At 43.7% G+C, this 23,975-nt stretch overlaps 1 protein-coding gene across 1 annotated transcript in view; it reads left to right on the top strand.

Annotated features, from left to right (window-relative positions):
* The window catches only part of MAP2K6 (mitogen-activated protein kinase kinase 6), a 169,342-nt gene that overhangs the window by 134,913 nt on the left and 10,454 nt on the right, over positions 1-23,975 (top strand). Inside the window, exons 6-11 of the mRNA XM_006886251.1 lie at positions 19-135; positions 1,277-1,328; positions 2,837-2,964; positions 4,684-4,761; positions 8,715-8,854; positions 21,688-21,733. Coding sequence (XP_006886313.1) covers positions 19-135; positions 1,277-1,328; positions 2,837-2,964; positions 4,684-4,761; positions 8,715-8,854; positions 21,688-21,733 — 561 coding nt within the window. The remainder of the gene's footprint in view (positions 1-18; positions 136-1,276; positions 1,329-2,836; positions 2,965-4,683; positions 4,762-8,714; positions 8,855-21,687; positions 21,734-23,975) is intronic.

Genomic DNA, 23,975 nt, shown 5'->3' with positions numbered 1-23,975 from the left:
CAACCCCTTGGTCTCCAGGGTGACGTGTGGATCTGCATGGAGCTCATGGATACATCACTGGATAAATTCTATAAGCAAGTCATTGACAAAAACCAAACGATCCCAGAGGACATCTTAGGGAAAATAGCAGTTTCTGTGAGTACACTAAGACCTGCCCCCAGGAGCTTGTGGGAAGTCCCAGCCTCTTGTGTCTTTGTATTCTTTGGGTAAAGAACCCCTCCCTTGACCACAGCTACCATCTAATCCATCGCTGTTGAATGTGTACGTGAATCAGTGGGTGGTTAACGGAGTGCTTTTCTCCCCCACAGTGGGGAAGAGTCTACCACGGGCTTGGTTCGGGAAGTTAACTGTGTTCCATGCAATGTGTTCATTCAGTGTGGCCCATTCCTGGTGTCTGTATTTTGCAACACGTCTTCCCATTTTCATTGGTAGAACTTCTGTGTTTTGTTTGTTTTCTCAGTAGAACTGATAGTCGTTGAAAGGAGCAGAAAAAAGGGAAATGGAAGGAAAGAGTTCTCTTAAAGACTGTTGAGGTTTGGGAATGTGGAAGAGGAAAAAAAAAATAAATTAGAATCCTGGTCAGTAGAAACATGCATAATAGGACTTAAAATTCTCCAGAAGTTCAGGAGCCATTGAGATGAACTGAACCCTTGAAATTATTGCTTTGAGATAATCTTCAAACGGTAAACTCTTGACATCTTCTCCTGATGTCTTTGAAATAAAAAGAATAGTTTGTTTTATGAAGTAAACTATGTCTGCTTTGAATATTGTACTCTTTCAAAGAATTCTCTCTTTGAGATCACACTAAGAATAGCAGCTTCAAAGGTTCAGACAAGAAGCTTCGTAAAAGTTAAGGCAAAGGTAGTAGAACAATTTTCAGAAAGATGGCAGGGGGGTTGTACAGCTGCAAGAATTTAATCCGTGTCACTGAGTGGTGTGTATGGACATTGTTGAAATGGCATATGACTGTGTGTCTTTTTACTAATATGAAACAAATGCTTGAGACCAAATGAAATACCAGATGTGTGAGAATGACATTCTCTCTTCTAGAAGATGTAATCTCTCCAGCAGATGGAGCGAGCGTTAGCCATCCATTCACCTACCTATGTAGTCATTCATCCATCTTTGTGTAACTTCTTGGACATTTCCCTTCATAAGGCTACTTTTTCGGGAAATAGCCCACCTTGTGACACTCAGCCGTGGCTAACTGACCGGGATATTGCTCACCTTTCATTTCAGTGATGGAGTGAGTGTACTGTTTGTGTTTCTCTTGCAGATCGTTAAGGCATTAGAACATCTACATAGTAAACTCTCTGTGATTCATCGAGGTAAGCACAAAGGGAGCTGGCCTGGCTGCTCCTTTTAGAAAATTCCTCTCCTTTCCTTGCCGTTGTTGTCATTGTTTTCCTTCCCTCAGATGGAAGCAGATTCGAGTCAGACAAGAGAGCGTAAAACTTTTCTTTTGGGGTTAGTTAGTAAATCACATGCAGAGCTGAGGATAGAATGGGGCATGGATTCTACAGCAACATGTCTGAACTATGTAGGATGAAGCTATATTGTCTTGGCTTCCAAGGAGTAATTGTTTCTCAGAGATTCTAATTCTATTGCCCAGTGGGAATTACGGCTCCCATTTTTTTGGAGGGTGTGAGTAAGTGGGTTTTTATCCTTCTCATTCGAAGGATTTGCTTTTGACTTTCCAATAAATAAATAAATACTTTCCCATGTATGTAGATAGCCCCCAATGTAAGACAGAATCACATTACAATGAATCACACTAATGACCATCTGATCTTAGGGCTGTTTTTTTTTGGCATGTTGTTAGACATTTGTACTACATGGAGATAGAGCATGCCATTTGCTGATGTTGTCACTCTCATATGTTCACAGAAAAATTAAGGTCAGATTTATAGTCTGCTAATAAACTAACCAAACCAACTCACTTCCATAGAGTCAATTCCAATTCACGGAAATCTCCTTGTGTTTCCAAGGCTGTCAATCCTAATGGCGAGAGACTACCCATCTTCTCCTGAGAGGCAGCCCGTGGATTCGAACCCCTGTTCTTTTGGGTCACAATCTGACCTGCAATATATCGCATTACCAGATTACCTTAATTATCATTAAAGACAATAATATTGGGGGGCAGGGGGAGCAGGGAGCAAAATGCAACTATGAATGAATGGAAATCCAAAATCTGTAAACATTCATTAAAATGAATAAAATACTTTTTTTTTTTTTACAAAAAGACAATCATAATGAAAAAGAAAAGTATTTTACTCACTTATGAACTAGGACACAAGTCAGTATTGTTGGCATGGAAGCCACGTAGAAGTCAGGGACTCCTGGTCCCACGTCTTCTGCACGGTCTCTGGGTATGACAGGTCATATACCGTGTGACCTCTGAGGCATCCTTTTCAGAGATTCCATTCGAAACTGGTTGCTTTGATCAGGGTTGTTTCCTCCTTTAAGTCACTATCTGCTTTTCTATTTTATAATCTATTTTTTCTTCCCCTGTTCTACGCATATACTATAAAATTTTGATTCTGTAATAATTTTAAAATATTCAAAACACACATGAAGACGGTGTACAAGATCTAGCAAGGATAGAGAAGAGCACTTTCCTTTAATAGAGTCACAATCCTACAATAAGGAAAACGTGACAGAGAAAAGTCAAGTTCTAAGCAATTGGCCGGTCACCTTAATTCAGGATGGCAGCTGCTCGGGGTTTGGGCTCTTTGGCTCAGAAAGGTGTAGGACAAGTGGAGGTTTCTGGCCCTCTGGTGGTAGAGACGTGGATCTTCAAAAGAGGTGACTGGTGCCTGACTGTTCTTGCTTTCAGACGTCAAGCCTTCCAATGTGCTGATCAATGCCCTGGGCCAAGTGAAGATGTGCGACTTTGGAATCAGTGGCTACCTTGTGGACTCTGTTGCTAAGACGATTGACGCAGGATGCAAACCTTACATGGCTGTAAGCAGGGGCGGGCACCCGAGACGGCACTGGTCCTGGCACCCGAGATGGCCCTGGTCCCCACACCAGGCCAGGAAGCAGAAAGTGCAAGGCCTCAGAGGGAAAAGGAAAATGTGTTTCCCCCTCACCTTGTCTAGAACCCAGGAAATAGCAGCATCTTAAGAATCTTAAGTACAGTGAAACCTGTGAGAATCGGAACTCCTGGGAAGTGGGGTGTGTTCCAGGTTTCCCAGGTTTTCTGCCTTTCCTGAGGGGCCATCTCGCCTCTTTGCTGTGCCTCTTGTTAGCTGAAAATATTTACGTTTTTCATCTCCAGCAGGTTTCTGCTTACACAGACTCTGGCTTCTGCAGGTTCTACTGTATTTTCTACCTGCAATCCTTAGTTAATGGGATCTCCTTTGAAACTTATTTTTCAATCAAGTAATAGCTGTATCATATCATGTGGAGTAGAAAGAGAGCAAGTGAGATGACCTGCATTACATCCCCTGTGAATGACAGAGTTACCTTGCTGGCTGAGCGGAGAAGAGTGAGGAGAGGATAAATTACCCAAACGAGTCTGTTCGTTCATTTTGCCCCGGCAGCCTCTCCCGGCTGAGAAGGTTCAAGGCTGGTCCTTGAGAACTGGGGTCTCCTTAACTAAAGAGATTGAGAATGCATTCTTGAACACAGGCTTATTTCTAGAATTGAAAAACTTTCTTTCAGGTTCCAACAAAGTTTAAGTCTTTACTATTGACCAGGGATTCAGTACCATTTGGTGGTTTGCTTTGCTGCGTTCTGGACTGTTGCATTTTTAATAAGAATCATTCTAGGCTGGAGAGGAGTTATAGGGCTTGGACCTTAGCTTAAGTGACATGAAATTTGTGATTTGCTCAGGAATTCTGAGCCATCACTCTTGCCCAGCAGACAAGCACAGAGAAAGTACGGAGAATAGCGTGGAGACGTTGATGTTTGTGGTAGTGAGTCTGCTCGTCTAAGCAGGCATACGGACCACTTCTAACAGCTCTCAAGGCAGCTGGTTTACCCACCCTCACTCACCCTGGAGAATTTATCCAGCTAAGAATGTCAAAGACTCAAAAGACCGCTTTAGTTTGTTTGGCTGGCTCCACAGTCGACACTCTTGACACCAGCAGACAGGAAATTAAAAGACATATTGCGATGGGACAGTCTGCTGTTAGGGACCTCTCCAAAGTACTGAAGAGCAATGGTGTTATTCTGGAAACCAAGGAGCATTTGATACAGGCCATGGTCTTTGCAATCATATGCTATGCGTCAGAGAGCTAGACAATGACTAGGGAAGATAGAAGGAGAATTGATGCCTTCGAGCTGTGGTGCTGGAGAAGAGTATTGAGTGTACTATGGACTGCTGGGAAAACAAACAGATTCATCCTGGAGAGGGTTAAACCGGGTGGCTCCTTGGAGGCAAGGATTCTGGGGCTTCGTCTGACATACTTTGGACATGTTGTAAAGAGGGACTGGTTCCTGGAGAAGGACATCATGCTTGGGAGGGTGGAAGAACAGCACAGGAGGGGAAGACCCTCTATGAGGTGGATTGATTCAGTGACTGGGGTAATCAGGGTGGGTGTGTCAGAGACAGTGCAATTGGCACAGGATAGAGCAAGGTTTAGGGCTATGGTACAGAGGGTTGCTATGAGTCGCAAGCAACTCAGTGGCACATAACAAGAATGTCAACTCACTTGTCTTTTTCTGTCTTCTTTCCAGCCTGAGAGGATAAACCCAGAGCTCAACCAGAAGGGATACAGTGTGAAATCTGACATTTGGAGTCTGGGTATCACCATGGTACTGTATGCTAACCTTCCTGGGCTCCAGTGTTCTGGGCATGGTGCGGGGCGGGGGCTGGCTCTGGGACCAAGAGACTAACACTCTCCATCCTGCACGAGATGGCAGGTTTTCATGTAGACTGTGTACTATAAAGACTGACCTAGACTTGGACAATTGCAGTTTCTCTCTCTGGTAGTGCAGTCTGTAGGAAGTTGCGCTGTTAACCCAAGGTGGTGCCTCTGGTGGTTTGACTCCACCAGCTGCTGTGTTTGAGAGGAATGGGCAGTCTGAACTTGAGTGACTTAACAGCCTCTAGAAACCCACTGGAGGGGAGCTGTGGCTTGTTCCTGGCTCAGTGGCAGTGAGTTAAATTTAAATCAACTACACATCCTTTAGTAAATAGACCTACTTATGTGAGCTGTCTTACTATTTTCTTTTGCGTATATAGTGTTGTTCTTGTTGTTAAGTGCTGTTGAGTCGTAGATGACTCATAACAAGTGACCCTATGAACGAAAGACCTGAACACTTGGATAATTTCATCATTTCTCCAAGTTCATAGGGTTTTCCGGAGGCAAGCTAGTTTGGAAGTGGATGCCATTCCTGCTTGTAAATGTGTACAGTAACATATACATTACACACACACACACACACACACACACACACACACACGCATCATGGAAAGAATTTAAGACGGGTTTGGAAGCAGGAGGGAGTGGCATCTATTTCCTAAACAACATGCCTCTGCAAACTATGAACTTTGAGAAATGATTTTTATAGAAAGACTTCAGGTCTTTTGTTCATAGGGTCACTATGAGTCGTGCTTGACTCAGTGGTAATCAACAACAACAACTCTCTCTCTCTCTCTCTGTGTCTCTGTCTCTGTCTCTCTCTCTCTCTAGAGACACACACACACACACATTGTTGTTATTGTTACATGTCCCTGAATTGAAACTGACTCATAGTTGACCCTCCTGTGGATTTTCAGACACAATAAATTTCATGGGACGAGATTGCCTCTCTTTCTCCCATAGAGCAGGTGGTGTGTTTGAACCATATGTCTTTAGATTGGCAATGCAATTCTTTACTAGGCCACTTAGAACTCTAAGTATATATAAATATAATGTTATATAAATAAATCTTTCATAAATACACGGACATACTTTTTAGCTTTGAGTACTCAATTCCAAGCAGAAAGCCTTGTTGCTCCCCTGCATGTTAAAATAAATCTTTTAAAATGGTACCTCCAGATTCTTCTTATTGTTGAGTACCATTGACTCAGAAATGACTCCTGGTTGACCCTTCAGCGAGTTTTTAGAGACAGTCAATTGCACGATATTTACTGTCTTTCTCTTGTGGAACAGCTGGTGGATTTGAACTGTAGACCTTTGGATTGGCAGCACAATTCCTTACCACTAAGTCACCTGCGGCCAAGATACTCGGCTTTGCCCTATAACTAGCATGTTAGCTTTTATTCTAAAATTATTATTGCTGTTGTTGTTATGTAATATCAAGCTGAAGCTGACCCATGGCTGACCTTCCCCTGAGTTTTCAGAAGCAGTAAATTGCTCAAGAGGAGATTGACTATCTTTCTTCCATAGAGCAGCCGGTGGATTCGAACTGTGTGCCTCCAGGTTGGCAGTCCAGTTCCTTACCACTTGGCCATCAGAGCTCAAAGTGACTATTAGTTGCCTTGTAACTTATAACTAGCTCCTGCTCGGATACATACCACAACATGCATGGACCTGAAGGCTCATCCTCAGGAAAGTAAGCCAGATAGGAAGAAAGCAAATACTGTGTGATCCCACTTACATGAAATATCTTCCAACTGAACTCATTGTCATGAGGTCTGGACTAGGCACATGCAGAGAGATGGGAAGTAGAATAGTGGTGACCGGGGGTGAGGCAGTGGGAAACTGGGTCATTTTTTACTCCTCCTCAAAGAAGAATGGGTACAGAGTTTCTTTTTGGCATGATGAGGTTTTGGAAACAGTAGTAATGTTTATAGTTACAATATAGTGACTATAATGGATGCCACTGAACTGTACTCTTGAAAATGATTTAAATAAAAATTTTAGTTTAATAAATTATACTATGATGGGGGAAAAATAATTAATTATCTCATACGAGTCAGGGAAGAAGCTTAAGATGTCCAAAGAGTGCTGATACGTGAGAGGCCTAATACTCTATCCAGGACGTAGACTTATTTCTCCATATATTATTGTGATAGAATTCTTGATTGTTGGGATAAGGTTTATCCTAAAGATGAGCTAACAGAGAGCATAAAAATCCTGCATCACAGCTCTAAAACGATACAATCAGCGACTTATCAACAACTTAAAAAAAAAACACAACAAAACCCAAACCAAAGAAAAAATTGTGACCATCGAGTTGCCAGCGACTCCTAGCGATCTCTGGCATGCATCTGAGTAGAATTGTCCTCTGTCATGTTTTAAATGGCTGGTCTTTTGGGCAGCATGTTGCCAGGTCTTTCTTCCAAGGTGCTGCTGGGTGGACTTGAACATCCAATCTCTCAGTCAGCAGCCCGGGTGATTGTACATTTTCAGAGTCTCACTAAGGTCTGGAATTAGCCCTGGCTCCTTCCCAGGGACAGCAGCTGACGGAGTCCTGCGAGTTATTCACGTCCTCTGCCCAGAAAACACATGATCCTGTAAACGGCACAGTGGCCTTTACTCAAGTCCAAAAAAAGACCTGTCGCTCAGTTGTAGGGCTGCTTCTTCCCCCCCCCCCCCCTCATTCTGGCAAGGGACCTACACAGCTCTGTAAAGGTCTAAGGGCGAGGATGACTCTTCAAAGCAAACATTTATAAACCTAGATTTTTCCAACACATTTAATCCTGGTGGCTCACAATTTTAATTAAGCACCTCCATGAGATTCAGTTTCAGGTTTTAGTATTACATAGACTTAAATAACTGTCTTGATTATGATAATTTTTTTTTAAATCTTAGTATGAATTGGGCAGGCTGGGGCCTGGAGCCTCCACTCTGGGAGTTTGTTTGGCTGCTAGCTGGCACCCTGATAGCAGTCCTGTTGGTCACATAAGGGAAGTTTTCGGGGTCATGTTAGATGTGTATTACTGCTCTTCACCCCGCCCCCCCGCCAGAGTGGGTGTCCTTGAGCCTTTGCTTAGCGTGGAGGTCTGCTCAAAGGCGTGGCTTTAAAACCCCACAGGGGGTGGGGATGGGACTGCAGGCTGGGGCAGGAGTGGCAGATGTCTCTGGAAACTCTACAAACTTTCTAAACTCTACAAACTTTCTAAACTCTACAAACTCTCTAAATGTACAGAAATAAAGTTAGTTCTAGAACAGAGGTCTGTAATAAAATGATGTTAGTTATAGAACAGAGTTCAGGTCTTTTGTGGAAAGCTTACTCTGAGTTTTATTCGACTTAATGACACTTAACCACTGCTAAATGAAACTAGCGCTGTTATATCTGGAGGAACATTCTTCCACTTTGCACATCACTCTTTGTCAATGTGCTGTATGAAGTAACCTAGGTTTGCTGTGATGCTGAACCTTGTACCATTGGGGTATCAAAGACCAGAATGGGTTCCCACTGTGGACAGTGTTTGGTGGAGCTCCCAGTTGTAAAACAGGTTTGGAAGCAGGAGTAGCATCCACTTCCTGCCCCACATGCCTCAGGAAATTCTGTGAACTTGGAGAAATGATGATAGTTATAGAAGGGCATTAGGTCTTTTGTTCATAGAGTTGCTATGAGTTGTGCTCGACTCAAGGACAATCAACAACGACAACAACAACAACAACAACAACAACAATCACACTATGAATTGGGGGGACAATTGCTTGAGGACGTGTTAGTTCATTTCTACTCCTCCTAGTCTTAGGTAAATGTCACCTTGTACTTGTTTCTGGGTTTCTTGGGACAAAACATACCCACCTTGCTGATGCTGCCCTGTTGAAGCTCTTGTCAACTTCTCTTCCTCTTCCTCCTAGATCGAGCTGGCCATCCTCCGATTTCCCTACGACTCGTGGGGAACTCCCTTCCAGCAGCTCAAACAGGTGGTAGAAGAGCCGTCACCACAACTGCCAGCAGACAAGTTCTCCGCAGAGTTTGTTGACTTTACCTCACAATGGTAAGCCAGCCTCCCCTCCCGGGTGTCAGCAGAGGAGGAGGACACACTGTCGTGAATCTGCTCCCTCGGGCTAGGCCATTATTCACGGTCATTCCGAGAGCATGTGTCCCATGCGCCCTCTGGGCTGGGTCAGAGATGACTTTATCATGGTCCCTGTCCTCCTGGAGCTCAGAATCAGCCGGAGGCGGCTCATCATTCAGTTGTAGTAGTGTGGTGTGCCAGGTCTATCCATGCTGGAGAAATGCCTCGCATGTTTGAGAAACTTAAAAGAGAGGTATTCACAAAGAACATTCTGAGCTGAGAGTCTGGGCGGGGAGGGGGGGGGGGCGGAAAGATATTCCAAGAAGAAGGAACAGATGTCAGGCATAGTGTTGCTGTTGTTATATACCTGACCAAAAGCCACACATGTGATAGAGTAGGACTGTCCCAAAGTTTCCTGTTTGAAAGCAGGTCAGCAGAACTTTCTTCTATGGAGTTACTTGGTAGGTTTGAACCATGGACCTTTGGTTAGCAGCCAGGAGCCCTTATGCATAGAGTTACCAAAGTGAGAAACACCTTTTTTTTTTTTAAATACTTTTATTGATTTTCATATAGTAATATCTTTACAGTATGTTTCATTCATATACATTTCCCCCTACTACTTTATTTACAAAATTCAAATACAAATAACAGATTCTTTCGATTTCCTTCACCTCCCACCCATCAAATTGTACAACCCAATGATTAATCCCCCCTTCCTCCTGCACATCCACATCCCTCTGCTTCCAGCCTCTCCCACCCCTCCTGGATTCTTATACTCATTCTACAATAATGGTTTGAGCTATTCTACTATTTGGAATATACCCTGAGAATATGAGAACTGAGGCACAAACTGAGATTTGTACACCAATGTTCAAAGCAGCATTATTCACCATCGCAAGAACATGGAAACAGCCCAAATGTCCAACCATAAACGAATGAATTGAAAAATTATGGGACATTCACACAATGGAATACTATGTAGCATACAGGAACAATAACTTTGTAAATTATTACCTAACTTGGGAGGAACTGGAGAGCATTATGCTGAGTGAGAAACAGTTTTTTAAGAAACAGAAGCCATTTGATACTGATTACTGCAGGGAGGTGGATAGCTTCCACTGAAGCCTAGAGACAGGGAGGAGATATGCACTGAAGAACCCCTTTGGGTAAGAAGACTGTATAGTTTGAGATGTTAGTGAAGCCCTTAGCCTTGTGTGTGTGCATCATCGGCTTCTCGCTGTGGATAGAATTCCCTGTGAGGGTAGAGGGAATAGTGTCGAGGGTCTGGAGAAGGAATCCAAAGGAAGAAAGAAGGAAGAAGTCATGTGCTTATCATTGGGTGACGTGGGGTCGGACCTGACTTATTGCGACCCTGCGTCCAATTCAGTTCTCACTGTGTCACCCTCATCATCTCAAGCGCACTTGAGCCCACTCTTAGCCACAGCGTCAGCTCATCCCCAGCAAAGGTCTTTTCTCCTGCTGACCCCCCTGACTTTACCAAGCATCGTGTCTTTCTCTGGAGACTGACCCCTTCTGACAACTTGTCTGAAGTATAGGAGACAAGTCCCCAGTGTCTTTGCCTCAAAGTAGCATTCTGACCACACTTCCTCCAAGACAGATTTGTTTGGTCTTCTGGCAGTTCCTGGTTTATTCACTATTCTTTCCCAGTGCCTTCATTGAAAGGCATCAATTATTCTTCTATCTTCCGTGTTCATTGTCCAGCTTTCACATGTGAAGTGACTAAAACTACTGTAGCATTGTTACTAAATATTAGAGCTTGGGACAGGCTCTTGTGAATCCTCAAAGTGACATCTTTGCTTTGGAACTCCTTAAAGAGTTTTTTGTTTGTTTGTTTTCTTTTTTTGCATCAGAGTTGCCCAGTGCAATCCATCACAATCCAGTTAAGGCACCATGACTGTGCTGTAGCGATAGATGTTTTTGTTGTCATTTAAATTGCCAGTGGAACCTAGCCAGCAAGACCACGAATCCTTCTAGTCATTTCTGCGTGTGTGGCTATGGTGGGCCTACTTCACTTGATACTGATGACCATTGTATCAGGTGCTGCTGGAAAACGGGGTGTCGAAAGTAAAACGAGATAACACCACCGCCAGTTTATACAGGAAAACTGCGGAAGCAGATCAGGATGAGGAGGTGGTGGGGTTAGACATGGTTTTGAGACGGTCTGTGGCCCGTGGAGAGCAGCATTCTGGGCAGATGCTGCTGCTGAAGGAGCTGGAACTCTGAAGGCTTTCTGAAGCCCAGAGGACTCTGTGTTACCAATAGTGAAGCAGATCCCCTCTCTCGTAGAAATCACTCCTTGGTTGCCATGCTCATTTTGTTGGAGAAACGTGATGAGACTAAGCATCAATTGCTGGGAAAAGTAAGGCTAAGTCTTGGACACATTGTACCATCTCTCCTCTGTTCCTTTTCCCTAATGATGTATGAGGCTGCCCAATAGTTATTTTGTTTTCTTGATTGAAACAGCAGAGAAAGGGCAGAGGCTTGAGCACTAGTGGAGTAGTAGGTTGTTGGATGCCTCTTAAATTACACAACCTTCAGCTGAGATGTGTCTTCTTGTCTACTTACTCTGAGGGAGTATGCACCATGTGGTGGTCTGCCTGCCTGGAAGATCAAACAGGGTCATAATTCTGCCTTTTGGCTTCAAGATCATGGTGCTTCAAGTTTCTTTTCCCCTTATCTGCAAATATGTAAAGGTCTCCTGGGAGAAGACAAGTTATCTTGGATCGTTGAGCAATAGATCTCATGAGGGCAGGTATGGGTGAAGGACCTATCTAGAGGTCCTATCTAGAAGAGTCTGTTCAAGCTCACTTTCCTTCTAGCCTTTGCTCACCTGTCCCTGGAGCTAGGACCCTGGCAGAGAATGAGACTGGTGCAACTAATTTGAGACGGCTGATCCCACTCTGGTGATTCCTAGTTTCATCCACTGGTTCTCCACTCTGACTGCTCATTTGCAAATATCTAGAGAGCAATGGTGTCTCTCTGGAGAATAAGGTGCATCTGATACAGGCCATGGTCTTCACAATCACTTGTTATGCATCATAGAGTTGGACAGTGACTAAGGAGGATAGAAGGAGAATTGATGTCTGAGCTTTGGTGCTGGAGAAGAGTATTGAGAGTACCGTAGACTGCTAAGAAGACAAACAGGTTCATCCTGGAGAGGGTTAAACTGGGCGGCTCCTTGGAGGCAAGGATTCTGAGGCTCCGTCTGACATACTTTGGGCATGTTGTAAGGAGGGACCAGTCCTTGGAGAAGGACATCCTGCTTGGGAGGGTGGAGGGACAGCGCGGGAGGGGAAGACCCTCTATGAGGTGGATTGATTCAGTGACTGGGGTAATCGGGATGGATGTATTGGAGACAGGGCAATTGGCACAGGACAGAGCAGAGTTTAGGGCTGTTGTACATGGGGTCGCTATGAGTCACAAGCAACTCAATGGCACATAATAGCAACAACAACAGGGAGCTTTCAGACATCCTGATGCCGAGACGTCACCCTCAGCCGTCCTGATTGACTTGGTTTGGAGAGGGGCCTGGATACTGACATTTTCCCAACTTTTCCTCATATCCATCACATGTAGAGCCAGGGCCATGCATTTTTTGGATCTGCTAGCAACTTCCTTCTATTCAGAAAGCTTCTATTCTTCCACTTATTAGTTAAAAATTATCCAATTATTTTTATTTCTCTTTCACCAAAGAGTGATTTCTCTTGAACAGAATGTCTCCCCGAAGGATCAGAGCTTTTAAGCTCTTTACAGGTGTCTTACAATGGAAACCTTGAAAAAGAAAGAATATCATTTTATCATTCCTGTAAATGTGTACTTATGTGGAAATTCTCATTTATCATTTTCTTTCTCCCTGTATGACAATCACCCTGTAACTATCCTTGTCCTCGGATAACCTAGAGTGTCTTTATGGTCGTCCCTTTGAGATTCCCTGTCCCCGTCTTTTATCTCACTTCTTGTTCCAGATTCTAGAACATTTTATTATTTTGCAATTTTGAGCTCTAGACATGTTCTTGTTTTCTTGAAAGTGCTCATTCTGTCTTCTCATTTACACTCAGGAAAGGTAGTCTTGTCGGGCTGGTTTATAATTCATGGCTGTTGAGTTGATGATGACTCCTAACAACCCTCCGCTGAGTTTTTAAGTCTGTGAATCTACACAGGAGGAGACTGCCCATCTTTGTCCCTCTAGGGCAGCTGGTGGTTTCCAACTCCTGACCTTTGGATTCTCAGTGCAACACCTAACAGACATATTATGCCACCAGACCTCCTGGCGTGTTCCTGCTACTGCTGTTAATATTGATGACGATGATGATGATGATGATAAAAGAAATGAAAATTCTTCAACTCTGAAGCCAAACATTCTTCTTCTTCAGACTCCCAGGACTGTAGCTTAGTTAGAATCAGATATGTGAGAGCATCAATTGTGTAAGCTGATGACTCGTTGTAATTGGTATGAGGATTGGGAACTAGAAGCAATGCCATTTTTATTTTTATGGACATTTTTTTTCTTATCTTCACTTAGATTTTTTTAGGAATGTAGAGTATGTTAGTTGGAGAGTACAGAGTGCCCCGTCAGTAGATTTTTTTGCCATCCATTCAACCACCAGCACTTTCTTTGCTATGAAGTGGAGTTGGAAAAGTGATCTTGTGCTTCAACAAATGCACTGATGCTGATGTCTTTTTTTTTTTTAAATCTCATGATTGACCTAGATTTAAAAAAAAAAATGTTTATTAACAACTTAGATTTTTACAGAAACAATTTTTCATGTACACTGGTATACAGACATATACCTCCACCTAAGATCGAGCTAATCATATCACATTTTTATTTTCTTTAAAAGAAACCTTACTGACGGTTTTCAGTTTGATCAAGAGCTAGACAAAAGACTGAAAAATGATTGTTTGGGATGAATACCTAGTCTTTGATAATGAGAACGTGTAGCCTCCAGGTGTAATCATTCTCCTTTAGTAACGGTGCCTCCACTCAGCTTCTGTAACGACACATCTCTATGAAGACTCTTTCTTGAGCAACTGGCACATGGATCCTGTCTTTCTGATGAAGACGTAGTCCACAGAGCCTTGTGCTGCGTACTCAAAGGCTGCCTCTGAGGAGGCTGGAATTCACCAGCATTTCCTTGTGAGAAAGATGGGAAATCTGTGTTATTGACAGCTTCAGAAACCCACTGGGCCATTGGCTATGAGTCGGTTTCAGCTAACAGGCAAGAGAGAGAGAGTGAGAGTCAGGCTGTGATTTGGGAAGATTTCCCCAAATCACCAATTCTTCTCTTAGTACTTAGCAGAAAGAAGGGACTACCAATTTGGAAATTCAAACAGTTTCATCTGAAATTTCAAGTCAGGTCGAACAATGGCTTTTCCTCCTTCCTTCATCCTTGGGCTAAATGATCGTCTGGAAGAACACTCAGGGTGCCTTCCTCTCAGTCATTTGTCAGGGTGCTTTTGCCCTTTTGCTTAATGCATCCCACTAACCACTTGAGGGCCCCATGAGGCTGCTCCTGAGGGTCCCCCTGAATCCTGGGGACGGCCATCATGGCCATGTTGCTCCGACCCCTCAGAGGATGCTCCTCACGGCACCAAGTGTGGTATTCAGGGTGGAGCAGAAGACACTGCCAGGCTGACGCTGTCACACCCAAAGGCGGTGCCCGAGCCCAGAGCTCCAGGTGTTACATTTCTTTGGCAATGACATTGGAGAAACATTATAATCGAGAGGGAGAAAGTGAAGAAAATCAGGCTTTCAGGTCTTAGGAATTTGAAGAGAAGCCTGATGAGTTCTGGCAAGTCCCTCCTTGCTGTCCTTACTTGGATGCTTTTTTCTTTTTCTTCCTCTTTTCTCTCCACATGATTTTCTTATCATAGGTGTTTCAAAGAATTCCCAGGCTGGTTGGGACCTTGTATATAGACCTTGCTTTGAGAGTCATAACAGAGGAAGTGAGTAACAATACCTTACATTACAACCCAGCCAAAGGACCCAAAAGTGTATTTTTTTTAAAAATGTATTAGCTGATTTATACTTTTCATTATAACCTTCCTACAAGCTCACAGGCACTTTGGGGTGGTTTTGCTAACACAAATGCCGCACCACTCTGGATTTGGACTCCACCAGCAGCTCCATAGGAAAGAGATGGCCCATCTCTCCTCCTGTGAGATTTACAGCCTTGAAAACCCACTGGACAATCAGCTCTGAGTCAGTTCCAAGGAGCAGAGTTTAAGTTCATGGGCTGGAGGACTGAAGGAGGCTGCTGGAAATCAACTGGCAAGTCCCCTAACACCTAAATGTCCTTTTTACTTTCCCTCCAAACTTACTTAAAGGCCTCAGAGCCGAGGTAACTCACTTTGCTGAGTCACCTGAGGGCTTATGGGAGTGTGCCGGAGGCCCACGGATATGCTGATGTTGTTCAACCCAGAAGAATTAATGTAAAATGGAGAGCTGCTGCTAGCCAGCCTGTTATATTTTTTTCCCCTTTTCTTTTTTATTTATTAAATTTTATTGATTTTAATGAACATTTACAGAGATTTTGGGTTTCCATTCATTCATTGTTGCACTATTTTCTCTACCCTCCCCCCCTGTTCATTCCTCTTCCCCCCCCTTGAAAGTCTGTTTTAATTGTCCCATTGTTGCAGTGCTTGTCAAAGCCAGTTCTGATTAATCTTCTTTGTCAGTGTGTCCTTTGCCATTCCCTATCACTCCTCCCTGAGAGAGACTTCACCCTGATTCATAAGGAAAAGGGGATGGCGTATTCTCTTAGCTACTTCCTGCTGAAAAGGGACACTGTAGGTTTCAGGGTGAAGATCTCTCACTACTCTAAAGGGCCCCTTTGGCAATAGTAAACACGTAGACTATTATGGAGACTGATTTTGGAATTAGCCAGCCTGTTCTGATGCATAGAGATCATGTACGAAAGAATAGAACTGCCTCCTGAGAGTTTGGTCCGTGGGGTTTCCAAGGCTGTGCTGCTTTATGGGAACAGAGAGCCACAGCTTTCTTTTGCAGAACTGCTGGTCAGCTTGAACCACGACCTTCTGGTTTCGCAGCTGAGGGTTTAACCTTCTGGTTAGCAGCTGACGATTTAACCCCTGTACCTGTATTGTTGTTGTTGATTGCCATTGAGTCGAGCACAACTCATAGTGACCCTATGAACAAAAGGCCTGAAGCCTTTCAATAACTATCAACATTTATCAAAGTTCATAGAGTTTCCAGAGGCACGTTGTTTAGGAAGTGGATGCCACTCCTGCTTCCAACTGTACCCTTGAGGCTCCTTAAAAAACAGAGGCTACCAGATAGAATATCCAGCTTCTTCAGGAGAGACAGAGAAAAGAGGCACCATCTATTTGCTTAGCCTCTGACAAATACATGGCCTCTGAGACACAGCGTGTTTTGATTCTGTGGATGCATAAAATCGCCCTTCTTGGAAATGCTCAGTGAGATCTCAAATAGGCAGAAATTCTCTGGTCAGCACAAGCTCCAAGCTAGCAATTCTCAAGACAGCGTGAAGCTGTTTTCTAGTGTCAGCTACGGTCAGGAGCGTGTGTTGTGGTATTTGGAAGAGGAATTAGGGCAGTTAGCTAATTGCACGCTTGAAAATGACCAGCCACTTGAAAAGTCAAATAGTCCAACTCAACTCCAAAACAGAAATTGATGGGGCTTTGAACTCAGCACTTGTTATTTTATACGAAATTTCAAGCACTTTCCATTAAACGTGGAAAATTTGCTTGGCCCCCACCCACCTTCTCTTGAGGACTCTGCTATTCTTAGCCTGTGTTTTCAAGTGTTCTCTATTTAGAAGATGGAGAGCATTGGTACTATCACATAGAGTAGTTCAATAATCAGTCTTTGCATCTTCCATCAGTACATCAGGCTTGAGCACATCTTGACGTTTCTAACCAGGGGTCGTAAAGCAAGAAAACAGCCTCTGGTTAGAAGTGTCTGCGGTTTCAAAAAACACTCTGGAATTCAACCTCATTACTGTCCAGTTGACACTGACTCAAAGCTGACCTTCCATCAGCTTTCTGAGGCTGAGAATCACAAGGGGGGAGACTGTCCATCATTTTCTCTCAGAGCGACTTGTGCAGCCTGAGGTTTGAGGACTCCTTAAAAAAGACAGAGTAATGGTTGCCTCATAGGTTTGGGAGCTCTCTAAAGTACTCAAGAGCAACAGTGTCTCTCTGGAAACTAAGGTCCGCCTGATACAGGCCATGGTTTTTGCAATCACTTGTTATGCATCAGAGAGCTGGACAATGACTAGGGAGGATAGAAGGAGAATTGATGCCTTTGAGCTGTGGTGCTGGAGAAGAATATTGAATGTTCCATGGACTGCCAAGAAAACAAACCGATTCATCCTAGAGAGGGTTAAACCAGGCTGCTCCTTGGAGGCAAGGATTCTGGGGCTTCGTCTGACATACTTTGGACATGTTGTAAGGAGAGACAGGTCCTTGGAGAGGGACATCATGCTGGGTAGGGTGGAGGGATAGCGCGGGAGGGGAAGACCCTTTATGAGGTGGATTGATTCAGTGACTGGGGTAATCGGGATGGGTGTGTCAGAGGCAATGCGATTGGCACAGGATAGAGCAGGATTTAGGGCTGTTGTACATAGGGTCTCTATGAGTCGCAAATGACTCGACAGCACATAACAACAACAGCAACAATGGTTGCCTCTGGTCAGCAAAATTAATGGTGCTTACTTTTATTAACACGATAAATGGGAATGACTATACAAAACATAATGATTGTGTGAAGCAATATATATCCCAGCTTTGAAAGCTAACCGATTAAAATAAAAACAAACCACTTTTTTTTTTTTTTGGTAGATCTACCTGGGTACTTTTTCTTTTTAAAGATGTTTCTTCAAAAAACAATTCTCAAGAAATTATAATAAACTGGTCCAGAAATGAAAAGATAAGACATTCTTACATAAAACATCTCTTCTAAAAAAAAAAAAAAGTTCTTTTACTTCATGAGAAGGAAGAGCCTTATCACTTTATCTTATCTGCTGAGTAAACAAAAAAATAAAATCAGTTGCCATGGAATGGATTCCGTCTCACACAACCTGTGTGTCTCAGGCTGGAGCTGTGGACTCTCTTGGCCGTTTTTTTTTGTGTTTTTTTTTTAAGTAGTTTGCATAGCCTTTGTTTCATAGTATTGTTGAATGGACTAGAACCCCTGGTCTTTCAGCCAAGCATAACTGCTTGTGTAATGTAAGCGTGTCTTGCATTAAATAGACCCATTGCCTTAAAGTTAGAACTGGACCTTCCATTGGCTTTCTGAGGCTGTAAGTATCATGGAAGGAGATTGTCCATCTTTCTTCCCAAGACCTGTTGGTGGATTTGAACCACCAGAAAGCCTCAGCCTTGGGCTTAACAGTGAAACTCCCTGTGGACTGCACCACCAGAGCCCGTCTCCCTACTCCTGTGTGAAACAGAAGAGGTGTGGGGCGGGGGGGGGGAGTGGGAAGGGGGTTGGGAATCTCACCCCAGAGATCTGGGCTGCTTTAAGAGGCTCCAGAATCAAAGCTTGTCTTCCTGCCTGGCCTTCCATGATTCAGGTACTGCCCCCAAAACCGTGATAATGGAAAGGTGGGCTGAGGTCCCAGTGAGTGTGCTTCAGGTTCAATGCAGAGTTAGAGGTGGCTGGCGATTGACTAATAACTTTTCCCGCCAGAGGTTGTTGTTGTTAGGTGCTGGTTAGTCAGCTCTGACTCATTGTGACCTGATGCTCTGCAGAACAAGACGCTGCCTCATCCTGCATCGTCCGCACTGTTGCTGCTCGGCCTGTGGTTTCAGCCTCTGCTCTTCTGTCTTGTTGAACATTCCCCCCCGCCCCCCACTTTTGCTGACCTTCAGTGTTACCGAGCACGCTGTCCCTTCTCCATCTACATAGACACACCCCAAAGCAACCCCTTGCCTATGAGAGTGCCTTTAAGGTTGCCTTTGTGCTTTTCATAATTAATTTAGCAAGTTAAATTGTTCAAATTACAGAGCAGACTTTTTTTTTTCTTTCTCCAATTTGCTTTGAACAAATAACTGGAATTCAAGGCTTTTTTTGCATTTGCCTGTTTAGGGTTTTGTTTGTTTGTTTGTTTGTTTTTGTTCCTTTTTATTTAGGGCCTATATGCAATCAAGGGGCCCCTGGTGGTACAATCAGAAAGCACCCATCTGTTAGTTAAAAGGTTGGCTGTTCAAACCCACCAGCCACTCTATAAGAAAAAGATGAGGCATGTGCTTCCATACACATTCCCAACCCCGACAACCCCCTGGAGCTTTCTTCTCTGTCCGTAGGGTTGCCGTGTGTCAGAATCTACTCCGTAGCCCTGGGTTTGGGTCTGGTTTCCTGTGCAGTCGGGGATGTTCCTAGGATCCCATTTATCTCCTCCTTCTGTGATTGTATCTAGGTGAACTAGTCCTGGAACTTAGGAAAGCTTTTACTTTCTGGGCTGCAGGGATGAGGAATGTGTCCAAGTGACAGACAGCCCAGTTAGAGAGCCTTCGTCTAAGGGAATTCTGCCTCAGGAAGGGGACAGGCGTAGCACAGGTGGGAACCCTTTCACCACTTCAGCCTCAGTGACATTAGACTAGATGAGTCCTTGTTGTGAGGCACTGTCATGTGTGGCAGAAGGTGTTTGTCTGCAACCTGGCCCTACTTACTAGACCTCAGCAACACTTCCTTACTAATTGCAATGCCCAAAATGCCCTCAGACGATGCCGGATATCCTGTAAATACTCCACACAAACTCGTGGCCGTGAATCTGTTCCAACCTTCTAGGACAGAGTGGACCTCCCCAGGGTTCCCAAGACTGTGATCTGGGGAAGCAGGTGCCACATCTTCGCCCAGGAGTGACTGACCTCTAGGTTAGCACTGGAACACTGTAAGCATGGTGTCACCATGACTCATCAAATATCCCACCTTAAGTCGTTGTCATGGAGTCAGAAGTGACTCTGAGCTGACCCTCATGGCTGTAAATCACGCAGAAGGAGTTTGTTCATGTTTTGCTCTCAGAGTCATTGGTACTTTTTCGATTCTTTTTAAAAATCATTATTATTTTTAATGTGTGTATCGTCAAATTGGATCTGACTGGTAAAGGAAGAGATTGTCCCTTCTTTTCCAGCAGAGCTTCTGGTGGATTTGAACCCCGCACCTCTGGGATTGCAGTGCAGCTTCTTGCCACTAGGCCACCAGAGCTCACCCAGAGCCATTGGTACTGAACCACACGTCTTTGGGTTGGCAACTCAACTCCCTCCCCACTAGGCCACTAGAATTCCAGAATTAGCCCATCAGGCAAAATCACCTCCGGCCAAGAGCCCTCGAGACAACTTGGAAGGATTTCAAGCTATAGGTTTATATACAGCTGTAGATGAGTCTGCCAAATTCCATTCATCTCACTCGGACGCCCCTCATCATGTCAGCCTGACATTGACCGTTTCTCATTCCCCAGCCTAATTCACCCTTATCGTTATCCTCAGTTGAGATGAAACTTTCTCTCATAGGTTGTCTGGCCACTGAGGTCACTAGGCCCTAGGTCCGCCCCTCAGTTCCAGGTTGACACCTCTCTCCTCACCTCTACCTGTACCCTGTCCCACGCTCCCTGGTTCCAGCCACAGCATTGCCTGCAACAAACTGGTAGGCTGCTTTAAGTTGTGTTGGTTCAAACGCTTCCTCCTTTTCTGTTGTTGTTTCTGTTCCTTTTCATTATGTTTTGTTTTAAACCACAGTTTCGCTCGGAATCTTTACTGCCGCCCTCCATGACAGGTCTGCGCCTTGCTGGAAGGGAGCGGGCAGTATTCGTGTTATACCGCCCAGATTTCATTTGTTCAGAATGATCCATTAGCACAAACACCACCAACTTAACAATCAGTCACATTTTGGTTCCTTCAATCCCAGACTCAGATCCTTTCCATCCATGTATGGTTTTGTGATTCAGAGAGCCCAGGAATTTATAGGTTGCCTTGCAAATTTGTTTTCAGAATCATTCTTTTCCTCCATTCTTTCACTCGAGATTTTTCATTTCAAGTAACAGGTATCTTTTAAGTTTTGTTTTTTTTTTTTTAATTAGATGGGTGGCTTGAGACTGAGGAGGGGGAAATGTAGGTCTCTTCAAACTGAGGTTGGATTACACTTGCCTCTGGCATCAGCTGTTAGTGAAATACAGCTGACTGAATGAGGAGAAGTCCCCATCTAAATGAGTGACTCTAAATATTTCTCAGATTTGCTAACTCACCCAGGGTGGGCACATTCCCTTCAGCTGAGATCTCGTAAACAAGCAATGATGGCCTTAGAAATTGTCCAGCTCGATTGCTTCTGTCTCGGGCAAGTTAGGTTAGGAAGACACTCAGGCAAATAAATCAATAAATAAACCAGAAGCAAAGAGACCGAGGTAGTTGACATAGCAAAGAGATAACGAAGGTAATATAAGAAACAACTGCCAATGTCTTTTCCAGTGGGGTGGATTAAAACTCCTTTAAAGGCAAGCGTCTGTGTTGTTTTGAAATACAATGTCTGCAGATCAGAAAAGTTAGTTTGTTAGTATTATTAAAATACCCCAAACAAGGTATGCACACATGTATCTATTTTTCCTATTGATGCATACTCAGTTAATTTGAAAACTCAATTTGTAAAAAGCTCAGGTGAGGACGGTAAAGATGGGAGGCCTGTGCTTGCAGTATGTTTTTGAAAGGTGGATATGTTTAGTCTTCTGCAGATTCTGAAGTCCTAGTTCTAGTCAGAAAAGCTAGGAAATACAATGGTTTCTAGATTTTAATGTGATTTCCCCCTCCCTTTTCAGCTTGAAGAAGAATTCCAAAGAAAGGCCAACATATTCAGAGCTTATGGTAAGTAGTGTATACAACGTGAACATATCTAACGGGCAGGAAGGATAAGGCAAGAAGGACCTGAATGCGAACAAATCGCTTGTTGATTTGTTGAGGCATCACTGACAGGACTTGAACTCAGGAAGGAAGAGTTGAGGGCCTGTGTTCATACTGCTAGTGGTATTACTGCTGTTGAATCAGACCCTAATTCATAGCAGCCCTTTACTTTCTGGCACAAACCACTGCCAGCTCCATGATTAGCCAGCCAGCAGACAATTCTGATCATGGAGTTTTAGCTGCCTGATTTGGGGAAGTAGAATGACAGACCTTTCTTCCTAGTCTTAATCTGGAAGTTCTGCTGGATCTTGGTCAGCCTCTTAGCAACACAGAAGTCCCTACTTATAGCCAAGTGGTGGCTGCACCTGAGATGCACTGAATAAGGATTGAACTCAGATCTCCTGTGCCAAAAGCGAGCATGCTGCCACTGAACCACAAATGCAGTGTGTCCAGCAGTGGTGCGAGGTCCTTTAGTACAGTCCAGGATCAGTCACCACTCATAGCAGGCTGTTTTCTTTTTAAATCAGATCACTCTAGGATGTGATGAGGACGTCCAAACTCAAACTCATCACCTTCTCGTTTAAACTGACTCAGAGCTGATCCGCCAGGGGGTTTTCAGAAGCAATAAACCGCCCTGAGGTTGGCAGGATAACAAGTGCTTTATATGTGAAAATTTAAAAAATATTAAAAAATACTAAGCGTCCCAGAGCGCCAGCACAAAATGATGTGAGCCATGACTGAAGCCATTGCAATAAGGAGAGAAACTATTCATACACACTTTGTTGTATAGCACTAATCACAGTCTTCATATTGTCGCAGTCACTCTCCTGCTTCCTCCTTGCTTCTCTTAATTCCCTTCATCTTTCTACCCTGGCCCTTCCTGCCTTCTGAGCCTCCTCCCTGGGCAAGTGCTACCCTGCAGATCTTGAGTGATTGATTGTCCTATAGTGTGAATCCCTCCTTGGTCTTACAACTCGCCTTAAGGTCTGTCTAGTGTTTGGATGGAAGGTGGGTCATAGAGGTGAGTTCAGTGAAGAATGACTAAAAGCCACGTAGGTTCCCTCATTCCCTGCTAGTCCAGTACATTTTGCCTTTTTTATGATCTGTGTTCCACTCTCCCTTTTCTTCTAATCTGCTTTGTTTTTGGTGAGCGGCTGGGGGGAGAAAGCTTTGCTTTCCCTGTTTAGACAAAGCTTTATTCATTTGAAATACACTCCCTCACTGCTCACCATGCAACATTTGCACAATCCACGAAACCAGAGCCTTTGAGGCTATTCCACTCCCAGCAGCTCTATGGAACACAGCAGAGGACACATGGAAAGAACTTAGTCAAAGCTGACCCTCCCTGAGTTTCCTAGACTGTACACACAGGAGGAGACTGTCCATTTTTTCCTCCTTTGAAGCACATGGTGGATTTGAACCACAGGAGAGTTTTGACCGTTGGATCAGCGTCACAACTCTCTATGGATTCCACCGCCAGAAAGAACCCACTGTGCCACTTGCTCCTTATTTTAAAAAACAAGGATGGAAATAAAATCCTAGTTGTTGTTTTGTTTTTTTTTTTAAATAATTTTATTACTGTGTGTGTGTGTGTGTGTGTACCACCAAATCAGATCTGACTGGTACAGGAAGAAATTGTCCCTTCTTCTCTAGCAGAACATCTGGTGGATTCAAACCATCCACCTCTGGGATTGCAGTGCAGCTTCTTGCCACTAGGCCACCAGAGCTCCCTAGTTGTTGTTTTAAGACAACCTCTCTCAAAAGATGATAACTGCAATTCTAATTTAATCACAATTGGTTCTTTAGTACAGATGGCAAGAACCTAAACTCTGCAATTCTTTGCTAGATCCAAGACTGGGTTGAATGTGGGAGAAGCACGTTATATTTTGGGTGGGGAAGGAGAGTGTATGGGAATATAAAGTTTAGGCTTTACTAATTCATGTTAACCCTTCCCTAGATTTGTTTCAGTTAGTAGTTTTATCAGAGGAAGGAAGAGTTCTGTTTATGAAGAGCTTCAAGATTATAAGAGCAGACAAGAGTTAGTTTGTTATTGTTGTACTTTACTGTTGCTACAGTGTCTACATATGACACAATCTAACTGCCCCAGGTGTTCTCACAGCTGTATGCAATCTTTTTTTTTCTATAATTATATTTTATTAATTTTCATAAACATTTACAGAGATTTTGGGCTTCCACTCATTCATTG

This window comes from Elephantulus edwardii, unplaced genomic scaffold, assembly GCF_000299155.1.
Source record: "Elephantulus edwardii isolate Elephantulus edwardi_28Jun2011 unplaced genomic scaffold, EleEdw1.0 scaffold00048, whole genome shotgun sequence".
NCBI lineage: Eukaryota > Metazoa > Chordata > Mammalia > Macroscelidea > Macroscelididae > Elephantulus > Elephantulus edwardii.
This window is presented reverse-complemented; position numbering and strand designations above follow the sequence as displayed.